Source organism: Rhinolophus ferrumequinum, chromosome X (assembly GCF_004115265.2).
Source record: "Rhinolophus ferrumequinum isolate MPI-CBG mRhiFer1 chromosome X, mRhiFer1_v1.p, whole genome shotgun sequence".
NCBI classification, from domain to species: domain Eukaryota; kingdom Metazoa; phylum Chordata; class Mammalia; order Chiroptera; family Rhinolophidae; genus Rhinolophus; species Rhinolophus ferrumequinum.
In genome coordinates, this window is record NC_046284.1 from 87,082,971 (window position 1) to 87,107,637 (window position 24,667).

Sequence of the window (24,667 nt, forward strand, 5' to 3'; positions counted from 1 at the left end):
TAAATACCAAGTAAATTACTAACACTCAAGTTTACTTGTGAAAACTGACCACAGAGCTAATTTTGGACACCTGGTTTCCAATTCTAGAGAAATAGGCCTCTAAACATAATGCTAAGATTTATGCCCATAGACTTCATAGTACCTTGTGGGTGTGCCTGAACTTAAAGTTTCAGGTTTCCTTTCCTGCCACATTCTGCCACATTTCGGGGTAACTGAACCCATGACATAGGTCTAGGCAACTTCCTGAGGCCTTAACCACATCCCTAAACTAACATAAAATTGGAGAATGTCCAGGGTAACCAAAAAGTTTGTTAGCACATGACAAGGGGGAATTATTCAAATTAACATACTGTAAAATATATTTTTAAATGTACAGTTGTATGAATTTAACACATGTACAGATTTATGTAACCACCACATAATCAGGATACAGAACAGTTCCATAACCCCCAAAATCTCCCCTGTGCTATCACTGTATACTTACACTTTTACTTTCCCACTAACCCTTGGCAAGTATTGATCTGTTCTCCACAACTACAGCTATATCTTTTCAAGAATGTCATAGAGACTTCCAGTCAAGATGGCAGAATAGGTAAACACTATGCTTGCCTCTTCTCATGACCACATCAAAATTACAACTAAACTACACAACAGCCATCAGTGAGAATCACCTGAAGACTAGCTGAACAGAAATCCTCTAATTAAAGATATACAGAAGAAGCTACCTTGAGACTCGTAGGAGGAGCTCATGTGGAATGAGCTAGTCCCAAGCCCACGTGGTTAAACATTGGGAAGGCTATCTTGGCTTCAGAGGTCCCCCATGAGGAGCAAGGGGTCCCAGACCCATACCAGTCTCCCCAGCCCAGGGTTTCAGTGCCAGGAAGAGAAGTCCCCATAACTTCTGGCTGTGAAAACCAGCAGAGATTGTGGCTGAGTGAGACAGAGGTGGCTGGAGTATCAGGCTTTTCTCTTAAAAGACCTGCACATGGACTTACTCACTGGTGGGCATACTTGCTTTGAGCTCCAGCACTGGGGCAGCAGCTCAAAAGGTGCCAGGGACATACAGGGAGGAACTGAATTATCTGGTGTCAAGGCAAGGGCCAGAGGGGCAGCTTTATCCCAGACACAGTGCTGGCAGGCACCATTGTTCCTTTGCTGAGCCCTCCCCTGACCCAGCTTGCAGATGCAGCCAGGTGCCATATCTGAGTCTCCATCAACCTGGCTAATACAGTTCACTGGTGATTCCCTGAGATCCCACCCAACTTGTAGGCCCAACAAGTCAATTTCAGGGCTTTTCCATACAAACGGCCTGTCTTGGCCCATGCTTTGGGCCTACCTAAAATCTCTCAAAGGTTCATAAACCCCAAACAAACAGCATCTGCCTTTGGCATGCACCTTACTTCTTGCAGAGCATGCCCAAACCTGGCACAAGTAGCAGCCAGCTTTGGTCCACAGCTTGGCCTCTCCCAGGCACCTCCAAGCCCAGCTCAAGTGGCACCCATCTACGAATCACTCTGTAGCTCACACCACGTGGCCTTGTGCAGGGCATAGGCAGTGGCTGACCTTGGCCTACAACAGAGCCTCTTCCAAGAAACCACAGAACCAACATACCTAGTGGCCAGCTTCAGAGCACCATCCAATCACCTCCACAAAAGACACATCCAAAGGGCAGATTTTGCAGGCATCAGAGCCCTGTTAAAACAAAGCCTGGTCTGTAGGGTCAGCCCCTGCACAACAGTTCCTCCACTGTAGTCATGGCCAGTTCTCACAACAAACCAACCTGAGGATCAGTCCCTCCTACTGATGTGCAAACAGCAACCAAGGTACAACTATAACAGGAGGGCACACACAACCTACACAAAGTTCACACCTGGAATACGCAGCTCAGGTGACCAGGGAGTTTGTGCCACTGGGCCCCACAGAACACCTACTACATGAGGCCACTCTACTAAGACCGGGAGACATAGCAGCTCTACCTAATACATAGAAACAAACACAGGGAGGGAGCCAAAATGGAAAGATAAAGAAACAATGTCCCAAATGAAAGAACAAAACAAAGCTCCCAGAAATGAACTAAACAAAATGGAGAGAAGTAACCTACCTGATGCATTGTTCAAAACACTGGTTATAAGGATGCTCAATGATCTCAGTGAGAACTTCAACAAAGATAGGAAACATAAAAATGAAGACAGAAAACATACAAATAGAACCAGTCAGGAATGAAGAATGCAATAACTGAAATGAAGAATACCTTAGAAGGAATCAACAATAGATTAGATGAAGCAGAAAATCGAATCAGGAATTTGGAAGAAAAGGTACCAGAAAACATCTAATCAGAATAGCAAAAAGAGAAAAGAATCCAAAAAATCGAGGAGATTGAAGAATCCAAAAAATCTGGGAGAACATCAAGCATACCAACATTCACCTCATAGGACTAACCAGAATGAGAAGAGAGAGAGCAAGGAATTGAAAACCTATTGGAAGAAATAATGATGGAAAACTTCCCTAACCTGGCATAGGAAGTAGACATACAAGCCCAGGAAGTGCAGAGAGTCCCAAACAAGATGAATCCAAAGAGGCTCACATCAAGACACTTCATAATTAAAACGCCAAAGAGAGAATCTTAAAACGCCAAGAGAGAATGTTAAAAGCAGTAAGAAAAAAGCAGTTAGTTACCTACAAGGGAGCTCCCATGTCAGCTGATTTCTCAAAGGAAACTTTGCAGGCCAGAAGGGACTGTCATGAAATATTAAGTGATGTAAAGCAAGGACCTACAACCAAAATTACTCTACACAGTAAAGCAATCATTTAGAGTCAAAGGACAGATACAGATCTCCCCAGACAATAAAAACCTAAAGGAGTTCATCACCACAAACCAGTATTACAAGGAATCTTAGATGGACTTCTTTAAGATGAAAAAAAAGATAAAAAATATGAATAATAAAATGGCAATAACTACATATCTGTCAATAATTGCATTCAATGTAAATGGATTAAAGGCTACAAACAAAAGATAGGGTGGCTCAATGGATAAGAAAACAAAACCCTTACATATGATGCTACAAGAGACTCACTTCAAATCAAAAGGCACACAGACTGAATGTAAAGGGATGAGAAAAAGATATTTCATGAAAATGGAAACAACAAGAAAAACTAAAGTAGCAATACTTATACCACATAAAATAGACTTTGAAACAAAGGCTATAACAAGAGATAGAGAAGGACCCAGAAATCCCACTCCTGGGTATTTATCCGAAGAAACCCAAAATGCTACTTCAAGGGGAGGAATGCATCCATATGTTCATTGCAGCATTGTTTATAATGGCTGAGATGCGGAGGCAGCCTGGGTATCTGTCGATGGATTAATGGATAAAGAGGAGGTGGTACATATATGCAATTGCTCAGCCATAGATTGGAATGGGTTCTAGCAATTTCCATAGGCATGGATGGACCTGGAGGCTTTTGTCCTGAGTGGTGTATGTCAGACAGAGAAAGACAGATGCAATGTGATTTTGCTTATATATGAAATCTAAACAACAAAGTAAACAAACAAGCACAACAGAAACAAACTCATAGATACAGAAAACATTTTGATGATTGCCAGATGGGAGGGGCTTGGGGGTGAATGTAAAAGGTGAAGGGATTAGGAAGTACAGATTGGGTGTTACACAGCAGTCATGGGATGTAGGGTATAGCATAAAGAATACAAGGTCTGACAATTATGTTTGCTAACTTGTCACCATGCGCTAACATTGGCAGTACTGTACAAACAGCTCAGTAAGGTTTCATAACCTTGGTATATCAGTGTCTCACAGCTGTGTTCCTGTCGACGTTTGGCAGTGTCTTGCTGAGTGGCGTTCATTATTGTTGTTGCGTGTTTTTGTGTGCCATCGCGAGAATGTCTGAGATTGAAGTAGAGCAATGAAGAAACGTTGAATTTCTTGTTAAACTTGGCAAGAGTGGAAGGAAGTGAAATCAGGGACATTTTAGTCCAAGTTTATGGGGCTAATGCCATGAGGAAAATGGCAGTGTGGAAATGTATTAAACAGTTTTCTGAGGGGAGAGAACATATCACTGAGGAAGAGAGGTCAGGGCAGCCAGTAATGAGCAGGATTTATGAAAACATTGCAAAAATTTGTCGAATTGTGAGTCAAAATCGTTGGCTGATTGTGAGAAACATAACAGACCAAATAAACATCGATAGAGAAACAGGAATATCTTAACTGAAAATCTTGGCATGAGACAGGTGTGGGCAGAAATGGTCCCAAAGGAGCTCACCAATGAACAAAAGCCAAGGAGTCAAAGTCTGCCAAGACCTTTTGGAGAGGCAAGAGGACATTTTAGGCCCTGTTATCACTGGTGATGAAACATGAGTGTACCAATATGACCCTGAAACAAAGCATCAAAGTGCAAAATGGAAGTCAGCCAATTCTCCATAACCAAAAAAGTTCTGTCAGTCCAAATCAAGAGTGAAAACGATGTTCCTAACCTTTTTAGATATCAGAGGGATAATTTATTATACATTTATACCAACTGGACAAACAGTTAACCAAGTTTACTATTTGGAAGTGCTGAAAAGTCTGCATGAAAAAATTAGACGACTTGAACTTTTCGCCTACAATTCATAAACATAGCTCTTGCATCACGAAAATGCACCAGCTCACATGGCACTGTCTGTGAGGGAGTTTTTAGCCAGTAAACAAACTGTATTGGAACACCCTCCCTACTCACCTGATCTGGCCCCCAATGACTTCTCTCTTTAATCAAAGATAAAGGAAATATTGAAAGGAAGACATTTTGATGACATTCAGAACATCAAGGGTTATACGACGACAGCTCTGATGGCCATTCCAGAAAAAGAGTTCCAAAATTGCATTGAAGGGTGGGCTAGGCGCTGGTGTCGGTGCACAGCTTTCCAAGGGGAGTACTTTGAAGGTGACCATAGTGATATTCAACAATGTGGAATGTAGCACTTTTTTAAAAAAATTTATTGGGGTGACAATTGTTAGTAAAATTACATAGATTTCAGGTGTACAATTCTGTATTACATCATCTATAAATCCCATTGTGTGTTCATCACCCAGAGTCAATTCTCCTTCCATCACCATATATTGATCCCCTTTACCCTCATCTACCACCTGCCTCCCTCCTTACCCTCTGGTAACCACTAAATTATTGTCTGTGTCTATGAGTTATTGTTTCTCATTTATTTGTCTTGTTCTTTTGTTGTTTTTGGTTTATATACCACATGTGAAATCATATGGTTCTCTGCTTTTTCTGTCTGACTTATTTCGCTTAGCATTATAATCTCAAGATCCATCCATGTTGTCACAAATGGTCCTATTTCATCCTTCCTTACTGCCGAATAGTGCTCCATTGTGTATATATACCACAACTTCTTTATCCATTCATCTATCGAAGGACATTTTGGTTGTTTCCATGTCTTGGCCACCGTAAATAAAGCTGCAATGAACATTGGACCACACATGTCTTTATGGATAAATGTTTTCAGATTTTTTTGGTAGATACCCAGGAGAGGGATTGCTGGGTCATATGGTAATGCTATTCGTAATTTTTGGAGGAACCTCCACACTGCCTTCCATAGCGGATGCACCAGTCTGCATTCCCAACAACAGTGTATAAGAGTTCTTTTTTCTCCACAGCCTCTCCAACACTTGTTACTATTTGTCTTGTTGATGATAGCCATTCTGACTGGGGTGAGGTGATATCTCATTGTGGTTTTTATTTGCATTTCTCTGATGATTAGTGATGTTGAGCATTTTTTCATGTCTATTTGCCATTTGTATGTCCTCTTTGGAGAAATGTCTCTTCAGGTTGTCTGCCCATTTTTCAATTGGGTTGTTTGTTTTTCTTTTGTTGAGTTGCATGAGTTCCTTGTATATTTTGGATATTAGCCCCTGATCAGAGGCACTGTTTGCAAAAATCTTCTCCCGTTCAGTTGGTTGCCTCTTTATTTTGTCGATGGTTTCTTTTGCTTGCAGTAGCTTTTAAGTTTCATATAGTCCCATTCGTTTATTTTAATTTTTACTTCCATTGCCTTTGGAGTCAAATTCATAAAATGCCCTTTGAACCCAAGGTCCATAAGTTTAGTACCTATGTTTTCTTCTATGCAGTTTATTGTGTCAGGTCTCATGATTAAATCTTTGATCCATTTTGAATTAATTTTGGTACATGGTGACAGATGGCAGTCCAGTTTCATTCTTTTGCACGTGGCTATCCAATTCTGCCAGCACCATTTATCGAAGAGGCTGTCTTTCCTCCATTGTATGTTTTTTGCTTCCTTGTCAAAAATTATCTGTCCATATTTATGTGGCTTTATTTCTGGGTTCTCAATTCTATTCCATTGGTCTATGTGTCTGTTTTTGTCCCAATACCATGCTATTTTGATTATTGTAGCCCTGTAGTACAAGCTAAAGTCAGGGACTGTGATACCTCCAGTATTGTTCTTTTTTCTTAAGATTGCTTAGCCTGTTCGGGGTCTTTTGTGGTTCCAAACAAATCTGATGATTTTTTTTTCTATTTCTTTAAAAAACGCCATTGGGATTTTGATGGGGATTGCATTAAATGTGTATATTGCTTTGGGTAATATGGCCATTTTAACTATGTTGATTCTTCCAATCCATGAGCATGGAATATCTTTCCATTTCTTTGTGTCTTCTTCAGTTTCTTTTAAAAATGTCTTATAGTTTTCAGCATATAGGTCTTTCACATTCTCATCGACTATTTGTTTCAATATACTGTCTGTTCCCTTCTCTCTTTCTTCTCTTTCTGGTATGCCCATTATTCTTATATTGCTCTTTCTGATGGAGTCAGAAAGTTTTCGTAGAGGTCTTTCATTTCTTTTAAGTCTCAAGTCTCTTTCTTCTTCCATTCGTGTCATTTCCAGGTTTCTATCTTCGATGTCACTGATTCTTTTCTCCATCTGGTCAACTCTACTACCTAAGCTGGCTATTTCATTCTTCATTTCTTCTATTGAGTTCTTAATCTCTAGAAATTGTATTTGGTTCTTTTTTAAAATTTCAATCTCTTTGGTAAAATGTTCATGTTGTTCTTGATTGAGTTTCTGAGTTCATTAAACTGCCTTTCTGTGTTTTCTTGCATCTCATTGAGTTTTTTCAGAACTACTATCTCGAATTCTCTGTCATTTAAGTCACATATTTCCATATCGTTAAGTTCGTTTTTTGGAGACTTTTCACTTTCTTTCTGGGCTGTCTTGTTGCATTGGTTGTTCATGGCAATTACTGATTTGTTATTTCTCTTCCTAGACATCTACAGGAGTTGGTTGCACAACAGGTTGTTAGGAAGAGCTCTTTCTTTTGTTTTCCAGTATGTGTTGGTAGAATGTTTTATTTTCTCTCTGACTGCAGCCTTTTTTTGCCTCTCACACTGTAGTGTTATGTTTTCTCTGCACTATTCCAGCTTCTCACACTATGTGGGGATTCCCTGGAAGGCAGGCTTCTCCTCTGTTAACAATTGGCCTGGGTCATAGAGCACTGCATCCATGTGGTGATGAGGGTAGCTTTTGAAGTTCTGAAGCTCTTCCTGCACCAGATTCAGAGCCCATATGTTTCAGCAGTTCTGTTTACTCCTGCAGGGATGCACCCAGATAAGTGGGGAGAGGGGCAGGGTGGGTTGTGAGAGGTGGCCCAGAGCAATGGCAGTGACCACCACCACAGCCGGTCCTCCTTCCACAGCTCCCTCTGCTTTGCTGGAACTAGTTGGGCTGTGAATCTGTTTCTGCGGACCAGTTCTCAGAATTGCAAATATTCTGTTCTTTTGATCTGACACTGCTATTGTTCTGCTTCCAGTACTGGGCAGGTGGAGGCTGGGTGAGCTCTGGGAGGGTTGAGAGGGGTGGCTAGTCTAAGTGCCTAAGGCTTCCGTTCTCTGTGGCAGTGAGGGCTTTAACCACTGTTTTCAGCCTTCTTCCCTCAGTCTTTGCTCCGAGGTCTCTGCCATGAGCGTTGGGTTCAGCCATGTTATATGCTGTCCCCTCAGCCTTGTGGGCCATAAACGGAGACCTAGCAGTCCGAGTTCTTCCCTCTCCTGCAGCTGCGGTAGTTCTGGGATGCAGCGAGCTTGGAGCACTGAGCTAGGTCTGCGTCCTGCGCCCGCGTGGCTCCGTCTCCGCACTTGTCCCTTCCCTCCTCCCCTGCTCGCTCAATTTGCCCACCTTTAGGTGAATTCAGTAGTGAGACTCTTTGTCTTGCCTATCTGCTGTGAAGGGAGTCCTTTGTGGAGTTATAGTTCAAGTTGTTGTAAATTCCAGGGGAGATTTCCAGAGGCTCACCTCTCGCCGCCATTTTGATCTGTAGCACTTTTTGTAGGATGAGTTTGCGAACTTCAATGTCATGCCTTATATGTCTTTTGCTAAATTGGGAATGTTTTCACCTATTATATATATATATATTTTTTTTTTTTGCATCATAGTCTTTCTCCATTTTCTGAGATTCCAAAGGTATGAATCTTAGACCTTTTGTTATTATCCTACAGGTCCTAGTGGCTATGTTCATTTATTTCTCAAATTTTCTTCTCTGTTGTTTAGATTGGATAATTTCTATTGTTATATCTTCAAATTTGCTGACTCTTTCATATCATTCTTGTATTGAGCCCTGTCATGCAGGGTGGCATGTAGGGTCTCAGCTCCTGCTCCCCACACAAGAACACAGGATATGGTGAGCCCAAAAAGGAACACCCACGGAGCCATAGATAGGGGAGTCATAGCACTATATTCTCGCTGGCGGCTGGGTTGGAGACACAGGAAGCAGGAGCCACATTATCTGCAACCTGCTGTCCACTTCTCTGCAATCCATAACCCGCACTGCGCCGTGCTAACTGCAATCCGCTCCTGGTAGCTCAGCCACCATCTTTTTGCTAGCCCCCATTTGCTGCTAGCGTAGCCACAGCAGTTATATTAGTGGCCAATGGCTCACTGGTTATAGCTGACAGCCAACTAGCCACAGCTGATGGCCATCCAATCAAATTTGATGGCCATTTACTACCCGAGTGAGCACCTCTCCATGTGAGGACAAGAGCCTGGAAACTGCACTCTTGGCTCTGTCCCCACAAGTGCACTTAGTCACCTTTCAAATTTCAGTTATTGTATTTTTCAGTTATAACATTTTAATTTGGACCTTCTTTTATCTTACTCCTTTGCTGAGACTTTATATCTTTCCATTCATTTCAAGATTGTTTGCTCTCACTTATTGAATAATTTTTATAATACCTGCTTTAAAGTTTTTTTTACATAGTTCAAACATCAGTGTTGTGTGTCATCTCAGCATTGGTGTCTGTTGATTGTCTTTTCAATAAGTGATCAATAGTTTGAGATTTTCATGGTTTTTAATGTGCTGAATAATTTTGGTTTGTATACTGAACATGTTTAATATTATGCTATGGAGTCTTATATCTTGTTTTAATCCTGTGGAGGAATATACATTTGTTTGTGTTAGCCTGTAGTCAGCATGGTTGGGTCCAGATCACAAGTTCTGACCTGCTTTTTGTGGTTCATGGTTCCAAAGTAAATTTAGTTTCTAAAATGTTTGCAATGATATTTAGATCTGCCTCACATGAGTTTTATCCAGTAGCTAGTTGGTGGTGTCTGTTTCTTAGTTCAGTTATTGCAGCACAGTCTTTGTTTTTTTTGTTTGTTTGTTTTTGTTTTTTTGTATGTTGTTTATGATCTCATCTACATGCAGGTCAAGATGAACCTAGGAGTTCATAAACGACTTCTCAACAATCTCCCTGATACTACGCAATTCCTTGGATTTCCCCTTTCTGGTCCCTTGGTAAGAAATCTGAGTCTTTATTTACTCCTCTCTGCCATGCACTTCCTGCAACTTTGCCCATTGTCTGAGGCCAAGCAGCAGGAGATCAGAGAGAGAAAAAATATATATCAATGGCAGTTTGCCCCCTCTGTGTTGGGGCCATAGCTACTCCAACCGTAGAGAAGGGTTCCTCCCTCCCTTACCATATTAAGCACTTGAGAGCACTGCTCTCTCCATTGTCACTGTTGACTCAGCTGTCATAAGGGGATTGACTATTGGCAAGGGTATTAGAGAATGAAGAAAAACAAACAAAAAAAAAATGATGTACTTCCCCACTTTCTCTGAACATTAGATCTATTTCCTGCTCTTTGTGATGTTTTCTGTCCATGTCAATCCCTGCTTCTGGGTTATGGGCTGCCTTAAGTCCAGTCCAGTGGCTACTGGAAGGAAAAAAAAATGGTAAGCTCAATGACAGTTGTTATGCTTCAAATTCTGGTGTGCATCCTCAATTTACTTGGTACAATTTATGTTTTAGAGTCCTCAAGTAGTTGCTCCATGCATTCTGTTCAGGTTTTATAGCTGCATTCAGTGGGAGAGAATGGGTTGAGTGTGATTGTTACCTGGAATCTGAACCCTTGTATTGTATAGGTTAATTTTCATATATAACTATGTATAGGTAATGGAGTGTTTCCTTGGTGTATATTTGTGAATAGTTGGGACTAATCTTTTCATACTCTACCTGAGGCAACCACTTTATATTTTAAATACTCTTTTGGTTACCTATTGCTATGGAAGAAATTATCCTCAAACTCAGTAGCTTAAAATAACATAAATCATTTTATTATTATCTCATAGATTGAGGTGTTGATTAGGCTCAACTAGGTGATTCTTCCTTGGGGGTCTCTCATATGTCTATAGTAAGATGGTGGGTGGGAATGAAATAATTTGAAGGTTCACTCATATGTGTGGCATTTGTGTTGAAAACACTCAAAAAGCTGGAAACCCTGTGGTGTCTCTCTCTATCGCTATGTGGTCTCTCCATGATTTCTGCAGCATGGCAGCTTCAAGGTAGATAGATCTTTTTTTAATTTTCTAGCTTTTTTGAGGTATAATTGACATATAACATTGTGTAAGTTTAAGGTAGACGACATGGTGATTTGATATTTATATATTGCAACATGATTGTCACTATAATGTTAGTTAACATCTCCATCATGTCACATAATTACTTTCATTCTTGTAGTGCAAACAGTTAAGATCTACTCTCTTAGCAACTTTCAAGTATATAGTACAGTATTGTTATCTATAATCATCATGCTTACATTAGATCCCTAGAACTTATTCATCTTCTAACTGTAAGTTTGTATTTTTTGACCAATAGCTCTCCATTTCTTCCACCCCAAACCCCTGGTAACCACCATTCTACTCTCTGTTTCTATGAGTTTGGCTTCTTTGAATTCCTTCCACATATAAGTGAGATTATACAGTATTTGTCTTTCTATATGACTTATTTCACTTAGCATAATGGACTCAAGTTCCATCCATGTTGTCACAAATGGCAGGATTTCCTTTCTCATGGCTGAATATTCCAGAGTGTGTGTGTGTGTGTGTGTGTGTGTGTGTGTGTGTGTGTGTGTGACATCTTCTTTATCCATTCATCCACTGATGGACACTCTGGTTGTTTCTGTATCTTGGCTATTGTGAAAAATGCTGCAATAAACATGGGAGTGCAGATACCTCCTTGAGATACTGCTTTCATTTCCTTTGGATATATACCCAGAAGTGGGACTGCTGGATAATATGATAGCTCTAATTTTAATTTTTTGATGACCCCCCATACTGTTTTCCATAGTGGCCATACCAATTTACATTCCCACCAAAAGTGCACAAGGATTCCTTTTTTCTCCACATCCTCGTCAGCGTTTGTCTCTTGTCTTTTTTATGATAGCCATTCTAATAGGTGCCAGGTGATATCTCATTGTGGTCTAGATTTCTTACATGGAAGCTCAGGGCTCCAAAGTGAGTGAAGAGAGAGAGCGTGAGAGTGAGCCAGATAGGAACTAGGTTGCCGTTTACGACTTAGCTTCACAAGTTACGCAGTCTCCACTGCCACATTCTATTCTTTGAGGCAGTTGCAAGGGTCCACCCAGGTTCAAGGGGGAGGGAACATAGATGCCAACTCTTGATGGGGGAGTGGAAGAAGAGCATGTGGAATTGGAAATATGGCTGCAGGCATTTTTGGAAAATACAATCTGCTACAAGTACTAAGAAGTCTGTACTTTAAAGGTAGCTCCTAAGTTGTCCTCATTGTGAACTATAGAGAGAAGTTCTGTTTTTGATTTTTGGGAACCCAAGAGGGTGTAATATTAAATATTATGACCAATATGGCCAGTTTTCAGCAAACATGGATTTTAGTGAGTCGCCAGAAATTACATCATGTTTTCCCATTGTTGTATAACTTTCTGTGACAATCCAGGTTTTCAGTGTTTGCAATTCCATTGGGAACCTGCATGGAACGTCAAGGTATAAGGATTTTTGCAAGGGCTGGGTGACAGTCTGGAGGAATAGGAAACACGCTAGCTAAATTCTAGATGAAGAGATTCTCCTGTTTAAAGATGGTCCTAAAGAGGCTTGGCAGAGTGTTCACCTAGAGGGGAATCAGGAAGGCTGCAGTGCTCCAACTATCTTTCCTACCTAATGCCACCTTTACCCTATCATTACTCCTTTTAGTTAAGCATTGCTTTCTTCAATGAATCCTCTTAAAAATGCAAATACTTCTGGGAGAGAAATATGGACAGTTTGTATGGATTTCAGAGTGGTTCAATAAATCACTCTGAAATCTTATGAGCACAGTGTTAGCATTGGGAATTCAGTGGTTAATAATTTTACCTCTCTTTTCTTCCTTGACCAGAGAAACAAGGTGGACTGAAAATTCTAGTTTCTGAGAATTTGTTCCTGGAAGCTTTATCCTCCAGAATCCAGTATATAATTTTTTTCCAGAGCTGGGCCTGGTCCTAAGAATCATCCAAAGACTTTCTGGGCTACCAGAGGGTCAACATAAAAGGGCCACCAGCATAATCTCCCCCCCTACCAGCACCACCTGCTGCTCACCTACCTGGAATGGCAAGTATTCACTTCCTTCTGGTTCAACCCTTTTCCCAGAATAAAACGTCAGTCTATTCCCCAAGTGGTGAAGGATATATTTGAACACTCCCCCCACTTCTGATTCCTTATCCGTCCTTACTTTGGGACAGACTAGAGCAGAGCTTTGAATGGCAGATTCTGGGAAGCGCCGAGAGCTGGCAGGCACTGCGAAAGATGTGGAAAGAGAGGTGTAGGAGGTAACATGGCTTCGCGGCTCCTCGCTTCCCCCAAAGCCCTGACTTTACTGGGCCCAGGGCGGCTACACAGCGGTCTCAGAGAGGACTGGAGACTGCATAGCGCGGATTCAAGCTGATGCTCCTGCCAGGTACAGGCGACCTCTGGCGTCCGGTTTAGGAAGCGTGGCGGCCAGAGCTTGGGAACCCGCCCCGCGACCGCAGACGGCCTGGCCAGGTACGCCAGGACCCGGCGTAGGAGCGCAGAGAGGCCAGGGCACTGGCAGCCCCGCCCATGGGTCGGTGAGTGACTGCCGACCCTGCTTCTGTGGCCCGGCCGGCGCTGGGCGCGGCGCAGCCGGGAGCCGAACAGGTGCGCGGGCGGGGGGCGGTGCTTGGGGATCCTGCGCACTGCGTGTGCCCCGCCCCCGCCTGGGCGCCAGCGGGAGGAGGAGCTGCGGCGCCCAAGGCTACTCCGGCAGGTCGCTGGCGTGGTGCGAACTCACCGACGGCGCGGGGCTGCAGCTCCCGGTGTGCAGGAGGCGCGGGCGGCCTTGGAGCCATGGAGCCTGGTGGTGACGCGGCGCGCCTTGGCCCGGGGCGGGCGGCCCGGGTGCTGCCACAGCGGCTGCTGCTGCTGTCGCTGGTGCCGCTGCTGCTGGGTCGGGGGCTGCGTGTCGCTGCCGCGGCCTCCTCCTCTGGGGCGGCGGCTGAGGACAGCAGCGCCATGGAGGAGCTCGCCACTGAGAAGGAGGCAGAGGAGAGCCACCGGCAAGACAGCGTGAGCCTGCTCACCTTCATCTTGCTGCTCACGCTCACCATCCTCACCATCTGGCTCTTCAAGCACCGCCGGGTGCGCTTCCTGCATGAGACCGGGCTGGCCATGATCTATGGTGAGCACCCCACCTGCGCCCACCATCCCGACACCCCTCGAGCGGCCGGGCCGCTGCGCTCCCCTTCGCGCTGCGCTGTGCTCCCCCTTCACTTGCCAACGTGTTTCGTTCCTTTTTCTTTTCCCGCTGCGACGGTTTTAGTTTCCAAGGTCAACTGTCTGCATTTCTGCCTTTCTATTACCGTTAAAAAGAATTCCACTCCATTTCGACGTTTCTTCATCGGGGAACCAGGAAAATGAAAGAAACAGAGGTGGCTAGGTTCTGTCTCACCCCGCATCGCGCCCCTCCCTTCCCTTCCCCCCCCCCCCCCCCCGCCCCGTCCCAGTTCAGCTCAACAGGGTGTGTGTACCTTGGCGGGAGGTGGGTGACTTCGCAGAGGACTGCTCCACTCCAGGAGGCAGGCCACAGTGAGGGTGGGGGTGAAGGCTGAGGGCTTCTCGGCTTGGGCATGGGCTGGCGGGGCCTGGTGGATGCCACATCCATGGTCAGCCAGGCTGGGCTTCCACTTCTGAGATCTGTGTTCCCAGGTCTCTGGTTAATAAAGTTGGAGCATCAAGCGATGTGAAAGGTGAGCGTCCAGGACCCAGAGTGGTGCCCAGACATGTAGGGCCTAGTCAGGGATGCGGGCATACCTCGCTCCTTGTGTCCAGGTGGAAAGTTACATCCAGTGACTTGCCTTCTCCAAGCGGAGACGAGCTTTGGTATTCCTCACACTAATGTGGATGCGACTCTGAAAATACATTTGTGAGGCTCGAAGAGGAAAAGTAGTGGTTTTAATTCTGGAGTCAGCCTTCTTTTGTTGAGAAGGGTGGGCTGATGCCATCCTTTTCTGGATTTAATGGCACATGGTGTGACATGCACAGTGGTCTGTACAAATCTTCTGTTATTACATGGGTGTCATTTAGCCACAGTCTGAATCATCCCTCTTCACCCACCATGCCCCCTAACACCCCTTCCCCCATGACTCCAAACTGGAACCAAGTATTCTGTTTTTCAATTTAATTCAGTAGAGTTAAAGCCTACATTGGCATCCTCGTGTGAAATAAATGAGTCCACTTCATGACTGTTCCCAATAGGGAGTATTTTACTTCACTTATACTGGAGGGATCTATCCACTCAATTTACATTCAGGGTTCCCTGATAGAGAATGGAAAGCAGACACCTTAATCTTTAATGTGAAAATTACCCTTTGCCCTGGGCCTTGCTTCTCATGGTTCTTGATTGGTCGTTGACAGCCCAGACTCATGGCCACCAGGGTTGCGAAGTGCTGTTGGGAGCCCTTGAGTTTTGAAGAGGTAGTGGGCTCAACTGATCTTGAATTGAAACAGGACCAAGTCCCAAACTGAGTTTGCTTATTGCAAATCACAGGTGTGAACACAAACTTTGGCCTGGATATCTGGTCATTCTTGAGCTCTATGGTTTGTGTCAGTTGGTTACAAATGTCTGATGCCAGGGCTGCAGGTAAGCTAAAAGGTTTCCTGAGCAGAGAGCAGAGTGGGGAGTTGAAGCATGGTGTCATTGCTGGCGACTGACTCTGAGCCATAATGCAAATGAAGATTGCCATTATATGTGTATAGATAGCCTTGAAAGTATTTTTCTTTTATAGCCCCTAGATCCAGTTCGTTAAAGTACAATGTGAAATACTTTTAGAAGGTAGCTTTGATAGGCTCATAAATACATGCTCAAGTTCACAGAAAATAATTGGGGATTTAAAAATACATTTTCTGAGGAGTATCCATGTTCTTAGGAGCTCAGTCACCTTTATCTTAAGGCTTAAAAGCAGCAGTGGAATTTTCCTTTGCTGATATGTACTTTTAAAACTCATCTCAAGCTTTTAGTCATTGGGGCCGCGCTACAGTGTACTGTTTCATTTTGTGTTACTGAAATCTGGTTTAATTGATGATTGTTCAGAAAAAGCAACATCATCTCATAGCATTCCGTGTAGTTTTGTTCTGTGTCTTTGGGTTTTGGTGTTACTTTGAAATGTATTAAGAAATTTAGTTTGTCAATATGCGATGTCCTAGGTTATGCCAAATATTACTTTGGTGTGGATTGCCTGTAGTTGTAAGAAACATTTCTCTCTTTCTTTCAGAGATATTTACTCTTATGTTTCAAGTCCCCCCAATCTGTATTCTAATGTCATTTGATTAGCTAATTATTTATTATATACTGAAGACTATTGGGATTCTGACAAAAAAATTCAGTATGAAAATCTGTGAACAATTAAGTGAATGCAGTACAGGTTTTGAGGACTTCTCTTTTTTAATAGTAAGAAATCAGATTGCATTTGTCAAGATCAATAGAGGAAGTGAGTAACTGTCCTGTTGCCTCTGAGTAATAAAGGACAAAGCGACCCAAGGAAACACGTAAGTATCTGCTGTGTGCCCAACTTCATTTCTGGAGGTAAACAATTTAACTTTTAAATATTGGCAAATTTTTATGAGTGAAAGAATTCAACTGTGAATTTTAAAACTCTTTACTTTGAAATTTTGAAAAATCTAATTTTTGCCACTTTAAAAATATTTAAGTGGCACTTTAATCTGAGAGGGAAGGCTTAAATATTTAAAATAGATTGTGATATATATTACTATAATATATATAACATATAGTAATATATTAAAATAGATTGTGATAATATTTATATTTTCCAGTGTAGTCATAAAATATCTCTGGAAGGACATGCAATAGAATAAGTAACATTGGCTTCCTTGGTGCAGGGGAGGAGCTAGGTGGCTGTGACATAGGGGTAGGAGGGAGACATCACTCACTTTTTGATTTTTGAACTATGGAAGTGTGTCCATGCCGCCATTCTGTGGCTCTGTAATAATATTTTAAGATGTTCCTCAGATCATCCAATTTGATGCTCACTTCTCCCTGTTTAAATCACATTATGCTGTCACTTTTCTGTGACCTTTTAACTGTCGCCTGTACCCATGTAACTTCTGGAGTCCTGTGCGTAGAATTTAGACAAAATGGGGAAAGGGGAAGAGACTTTCTTTCCCTTCCCTTTTATCGCATTACTCCCAAAGAATAGTTGATGTTACATTAGGAGTGGTGTGCACAAATAGATCCCATAATAAGTACTTGCTTGGGTGCAAACGACCTAAGGACAATAACCGACACATTGTGAATGCTTTTAAGTTGACAGGAACTCCCCCACCCACCAAGGGAGAGATTTAAACACTCCCTGACAACAGCCCCAGGCTGCTGGAGGGAAGGTGACCACAGAACAGCCTCTCCAGCGAAGTTGAAAACAGCACCCCAGACCCACAGCTGCAGGCATGGCCACCAGTCTAACCTGTTTTGTCAGGGCAGGGAGCCCCCAGCTGTCTGGCTCTGGATGTGATTAAGTGCCATCCTAGAGTTACTGGGCCCAGCATGTCTGTGCAGCAGAAATAGCAAGTGTTCGAGTCAGAGAAAGGTGGTACAAACATACTGTGTCAGTTAATTGTGGTTCTCTTTCATGTGTACAGCAGTTCCGCTTCCCCCATAATGTTTTGGTGACAACTGATACGGGGCCAAATATCTAACTTGGCCGTGCTAGCCTACCACCTGCTTCACGTTTCCCCCTGCTCCCGGCCTATCAACTTTCCGAGTACATGTTGGTGAGCCCTTCAGGTTCTGTGGCTCGTGGGCTCATTGTTGCTTTGTTGGAGCTGCATTGCTAAACACAACCTAAGAGTGGGTTCATAGGCGGTCTGCAACGGGAAAATATGCCTTTTTGCAGTGGCATGAAATTATCATTTGAACCTGTGAGCAAATGTTTCGAATCACCATCTTCCTGGTTAATCAGGAGCCCTCGTTTTTTTTGAGAACCCTGTCACTTTGGCCCCAGTGTGGGACAGCTCCATGTGGTCTGACTTTGGTGCCAGATCCCCTGGTTCAAATGCTGGCCCTGTTACTTATAAAGCTGTATATAACATTGGGTAAGCAATCTGAGCCTTAACTTCCTCTTTTCAAAAATGGAGACAATGTCACTCATCTCACAGGATTATTGTATGATTGAAATCCTCTAAAGGTCAAGTGTAGTGTCTGGTATTTAAACACTTGGTAAATATTAGTTCTCATTCTCACTTTAGACTTTGTGATTCTTTGGCCAACATTGCTATGTGAGGTTCCTTCAGTAGAAGCCTCGTGTAATTTGACAATGCATTAGGATACAGTTAGTGGGGAGAAGAGAATTGTAATTTTTTTGGTGGGCTATTTGTTAATACCTAGAAAAAAATGTACAAGGTATTTACCCTACTCTTTTATCCAGCAGTCTCAATTCTTGGACTTTATTCTTCAGAAATACTTGCATTAGCATGTTACTTGCACTAGCATGTTATATAGACAGCAATATTTGTTGCAACAGAAACAAGTTGCAATATTCATCAAGAAGGGGCTAGTTAAATTACAGCACATTCCTGCTAAGGAATACTATGCAGCTGGTAAAAAGAGGTGTTTTCAGATGTCCTTTTAAGGCCGGTCTCCAAACATACTGTTGTGGAAAAAATAAGGCACAGAGCAGCATTGCATAATATTATCTCATTTATTCTTTAAAACATGTAATGTATGTACATAAACATGATGCATATACATTTATACATGACATGTGTGCTCCTCTGGAAAGATACACAAACTTAGCATTGGTTATCCTTTGGCAGTGGGACCAGTTGTTGGGAGAGAGGGAAGAAAGTTGTTACTTTTCCCTTTATGCTCTTCTGAATGGCCTAAAATATTAGTTAACACCCATCCGTTCCTTTTGCAATTGAAACATTGTTTTAAAATAAAGCAAATGACTTTTATATAGCAAAAAATGTATTAGAAATAGATTATAGTTATGTGGTTAGGTAGCATTAGTTACTTAAAAGTTATAAATGGAAGTAAAATGTGTCTTAAAATTAGAAAAAAAGACATTTCCTGAAAGCGTTTCTTAGAACTTTCAGAAACCTTTTTGAAATGATGTAATTAGAAAAATCAACATTTCACAACTCTCCACGATCATTGATTTAGACAAGGATTTTCAATGAATTCCAGAGCCACAGGTGAGAGGTTGTTTGGGGGAACATGGTAGCTGCATGGTGCTGAGTATCACCCCACACATTACTTGCCTATCGCAAAGGAAAGAAGGTGCAGTGGAGAGGTCTGGCAGTCACCATCTTACAGTCACGTCATCAAATTACCCTCTGGTATTATGTGCCTCCTGATGTGATGTAATAAGAAGCATACAGTTTGCCTATGTAGTATTTGTCCTCCAAATGTTTCATCTGAATCTAATGGAGGCTTTAGGTACATCTTCCTTTTTTTTTTTTTTTTACAGTTTACAGGAAATATAGGGAATGGAGAAGCAAATGATAAAATAACATGCGAAAAAAATTAGGTATATCCATGATATGGAACAATCTACAAGACAATTATTCTGGTTTCTTTAAAAAGTCTTTGTCAAGAGAAACAAAGAGGGTGGGGTGTTTGTTATGGACTGAATTGTGTATCCCCAAACCCATTCATATGTTGAAGCCCTAATCCCCACTGTGATGGTACACGCAGGTGGGACCTTTAGGAAGTGATAAGAGTTAGATGAGGTCATGAAGCTGGGCCTTCATGATGAGATTAGTCCCCTTGTAAGAGGAGGAAGAGACCAGAGCTCTCTTTCTCACTCCATGTGAGGATATAGCAAGAACGAAGCCATCTACAATCCAGAAAGAGGGCCTTAACTGGACACTGAGTCTGCCAGCACCTTGATCTTGGACTTTCTAGCCTCCAGAACTGTGAGAAATAAATGTTTGTTGTTTAAGCCACCCAGTCTGTGGTATTTTGTTCTAGCAGCCTGAGCCGGCTAAGACAGTGTTATAAGTTATTGGAGACGAAAGAGACAATGAAATGTAGCGCAGGAAACTTGACTGGCTTCTGGTTCATGAAAAAGCTATAAAAATGCTTTGGGGACAATCAATGATATTTGAATGTGGACTTGATACTAGATGGTATTAGGGAATTACTATTGTTTTTGTTAGGTGTGACAATTGAGGTTCTATATGAGAATGTACTTATTCTTTGGAGATACAGGCTGAAGTATTTATGAGTGAAGTGTATGAGTTCTAATGTATGAAACTTACTTTTAAAAAGTTCAGTCAAAAAATATACACACCACATATACAGAGAAAGCAAATATGGCAAAATTCTAGCAATTGTTAAATCTAGGTGGTGGGTGAAAGGGTACACTTTATACTCTTTCAACTTTTTGGTATGCTCTGAAATTTTCATTAAAATAGAAGATTGGGGAAGACGTTAACCTCCTTGTTAACCTGTCAGCCTTCCTGCCTGAAAGGCTGCACAGGTGAGGCTGGATGCATCCTGTTACTCTCATTAAACTTCTGACGCTGAGCAATGCTGTTTGCCATTAGTTTATATGCAATGATGTTAGGCTTACATAACTTGATTATCAGTAACTTCTTTTTTTTATTAGTTTCAGATGTACAAAACAACATAGTGGTTAGACATTTACACCCCTCACAAAGTGATAACCCCAACAAGTCTACTGCCCCTCTGACACCGTACATAACTATTATAATACCAGTGACTATATTCCCTATGCTGTACTTTATATCCTGTGACTATATAATTAAAGAAATATATAGTCAGTACCTTCTTTTTACTTTCATTTTTTGTTTGATTTTTTAAGTTCACATGTCTTTTGAAAAATCGCCCAGAGGCGATTTTTCCACTTACAAGAGTGTATTTCAGGAGACTTTTCTTTTTTGGTTAAAGTATGCTGTCTGGCTTTTAATCAGTGTGGATATTTGTATGAGGGTAATGCTAGCTATTGTCACAGAGCAACCTCAAATTTCAGTGGTCTAACATAAGAAAAGTTCACTTTTTACTCATGTAATGGACCAGTGCAAGGGTATGGCAGGTGACTCTCCATGTGGTGATTCAGGTACCAGGTGCCTTCCATCTTGTGGCTTCCCCATTCCCTAGGGCCTTGAAATTCTCCCTCTCCATCCATGAATGAGGAGAGAAAAAGAATCATATGGGGAAGACTTAATGTGCTAAGTCTGGAAGTGTTGCTCCTCTCTTTGTTTCCTGTTGGACAGAACTAGGTCCCAAGACCGCATCTAACTGGAAGGGAGGCAGGGAAATGTAGTCCAGCTAGAGGAAGAGGAACAGGTTTGGAAAGTAGCTAGCCAATCTCTGTTGCAGTATTTGACGAATACTTTGCCATACATGATCTAGAAAAGAGAAGTAGCAGGATTTGCATGTGGGTTTTTGTTGTTGTTGTTGGTTGATAATAAATTAAATTTTTATTTTAACCCAGTTTGAAGAGAGCATTTATATAGAGTTTCTGAAGTTGTTTCAATAGACCTATCAGTATCACCTGGGAGCTTGTTAGAACTAGCAGGTCTGGCCCCAGACTTAGAATATCTCAGAGTGGGGCTGTTTAATGAAAACACTGCATTTCCTGGCCTCTCTTGAAGTTAGGTGTGGTCATGTGATTAAGTTCTAGCTAAAGATTAGAAGAAATGTGTAGGACTTGTGCAAAATATCCTTAAAAGGAAGGGAGCATGCCCTTCTTCTCCCATGCCTTGTTATCTTCTTGGATGTGGATGTTATGGCTAGAGCTCCAGCAGCCATATTGGATCTAGAGGTAACCTTGGGAATGGAAGACACTTCTGGCAATACAATGAGGTAGATGGAGCTGGGATCTTTAATAGCTTAGAGCTGCCATGTCAGGCTTGGTTGGTCTGCATACTTCTGGACTCCTTATATGTGAGAGAGAAATGGGTCCTTTGTTGTTTGCTGCTGAGCCTAATTGTAACTTTTACACCAGGTTCTGAGTTCCCTTTGGAACTTGGGTATGACAATCTGGGCTGTGTGAGGACCTGATGCAGGTGTTCATGACCACAGCAGATATGGCTCTGCTTGGGATTTTAAAGGAGGCTGAAGAGTAGGCAGTACAGGTCCAGAGAAAGGGTTTGAGGAAAGGGTTAAGATTTAAAGTACCACTTATATTTGGTAATTGTTTTGGACGTCTGATGACCACCCACACATTTGGTGATTTCCTAAAAAGACTCATGGGATTCAGAGACATGTGTAATCACAGCTATGATTTAGTACAGTGATAGTATACACAGCAGGACCAGCAACTGAAAAAGATGCAATGGATGGAGTCTGGAAGAGTCTAGATGTGGGTTTCCAAAGTTCTCCCTTAGGGGATTAGGGATGGGGTTTCACAGAAAAAGCTTCCTCCTCCAGCAATTAAATACAACAACACATACACAGTGTTTCTGACTAGGGAATCTTGCTCAAGACTCGGACTTTTTTTACTGGGGGTTGATCAGGCACTCTTACTGAAATTTCTAACTCCCAGAAGGAAAGCAGGTGTTCACCATAAATCACATTTACAGAAACATAAATCATATTTACAGAAAATCTAGCCAGGCTGGTATGGCAGAATGCAGTGTTCCAGGCACGCAAAACAGCCTTATCAATTAGTAGCATAGGGAATATTTTACAAGCCAAATTCCCAGGCGTCATTGCAAGGATCAATCATGCAAGCAGGCCCTCCTAGAAATAGCAACATAGCAACATCAGGCCTATTATGTTATTTTTTTCCTGCTGAGTAGCATGTGGTGTCAACTATTAGCTTTTTATGTTCCTGAGGCTTCTTCAGTTTTATCCATACTTTTATTTAAATTTTTTATTAAATTTTTAAATTTTATTTTTAAATTATCACAAGTAAAGTTGGCTTTTGACACACAGTTTTACAAATTTTAACATCTGTACAGATGTGTGTAACCATCCACAATCGAGATGAACACAGTTCTATCATCCTGAAAAACTCTCTCATGCTACCACCCTACTCTGACAACCACTGATCTGTTCTCCATCACTATAGTTTTGGCTTTTCAAATATGTTGTATAAATGGAATCTTTCAGTATGTAACCTTTTATGATTAACTTTCACTCAGCATAACGCCTTTGAGCTTCACCCAGGTGGTTGCATTTTTCTATGGTTAGCTCATTTTTATTGCCGAGTTGGATTCCATTTTATGGATGTACCACAGTTTGTTTATTCCTTTGTCAGTTGAAGGACATTTGAGTTGTTTTCAGTTTTGTGTGATAATGCTATAAATATTAGTGTACAGGTTTTTGTGTGAATGTAAGTTTACATTTTTCTATGGTAAATCATCAGGAATAAGATTGCTGGGTCATAGGATAAACATGTATAACTTTATAAGGAAACTGCCAAACTGTTTTCTAGAGTGGCTGTACATTCCATCTAGCAATGTGTAAGAGTTTCAGTTGCTCCATATTCTCTTCAGCACTAAGTATTTGTTAGTATTTTTTAAATTTTTGCCATTTTAATAGATGGGTAGGGGTAGCACATTGTGGTTTTAATTTGTGTTTCCCTAATGTTGAACATCTTTTCATGTGCTTATTTGCCATTCACATCTCATTTTTGGTGAAGAGACTGTTCAAGTCTTTCCCTCACTTTCTAATTGTATCGTTTGTTTTCTTTGAGTTTTGAGAGTTCTTTTTTTTTTTTACTTTTATTTTTTCTTATTTCTTTATTTTTAATTTTTTTTAGTTTTTATTTATTTATTATTTTTTTAATTTATCGGGGTGACCATTGTTAGTAAAATTACATAGATTTCAGGTGTGCAATTCTGTATCACATCATCTATAAATTACATTGTGTGTTCACCATCCAGAGTCAGTTCTCCTTCCATCACCACATATTTGATCCCCCTTACCCTCATCTCACACCCGCCAACCCCCTTACCCTCTGGTAACCGCTAAATTACGTTCCCCAGATTAATTTTCAAACCCGTGGCCATCCTGTGGTTACTGATTGTTTTCTAATCCCCTCACCTACCCCCTTACCCCCACCCGCCCCGCCCATCTAGCAACCCTCAGTTTTTCCTCTTTGTCTCCAAAACTGTTTCTGATTAGTTCATTCACTTATTCTTTTCTTTAGATTCCGCATATAAGTGAGATCATATGGTACTTATCTTTCTCTGTCTGACTTATTTCACTTAACATAATGTTCTCTAGGTCCATCCATGTTGTTGCAAATGGTAAGATTTCTTTCTTCTTTATGGCTGCATAATACTCCATTGTATACATGTACCACAGTTTCTTAATCCAGTCATCTACCGATGGGCATTTCGGTTGTTTCCATGTCTTACCTATTGTGTATAGGGCTGCAATAAACATAGGAGTGCATAAAGATTTTTGAATTGGAGTTTTGGATTTCTCCGGATAGATACCTAGGAGTGGAATTACTGGATCATAGGGTAGTTCCATTTTCAGATTTTTGAGATACCTCCATACTGTTTTCCATAGTGGCTGCACCAATCTGCAATCCTACCAACAGTGCACAAGCGTTCCCTTTTCTCCACATCCACGCCAGCACTTGTTGTTTGTTGATTTATTGATGATAGCCATTTTGACTGGGGTGAGGTGGTATCTCATTGTGGTTTTTATTTGCATTTCTCTGATGGTTAGTGAGGTTGAGCATTTCTTCATATGTCTGTTTGCCATCTGTATGTCCTTTTTAGAAAAATGTCTCTTCAAGTCCTCTGCCCATTTTTTAATTGGGTCGTTTGTTTTTTTGGAGTTGAGTTCAGTGAGTTTTTTATAGATTTGTGATATTAATCCCTTATCAGATATATCATTGGCAAATATC

At 41.6% G+C, this 24,667-nt stretch overlaps 1 protein-coding gene across 1 annotated transcript in view; it reads left to right on the plus strand.

Annotated features, from left to right (window-relative positions):
- The first annotated feature begins 13,530 nt into the window (after window positions 1-13,530).
- SLC9A7 (solute carrier family 9 member A7) overlaps window positions 13,531-24,667 on the plus strand; it is a 165,794-nt gene continuing 154,657 nt past the window's right edge. The window contains 1 exon segment of the mRNA XM_033105983.1: window positions 13,531-13,998. Within this exon segment, the coding sequence (XP_032961874.1) occupies window positions 13,668-13,998 (331 nt within the window). The 5' untranslated portion in view covers window positions 13,531-13,667.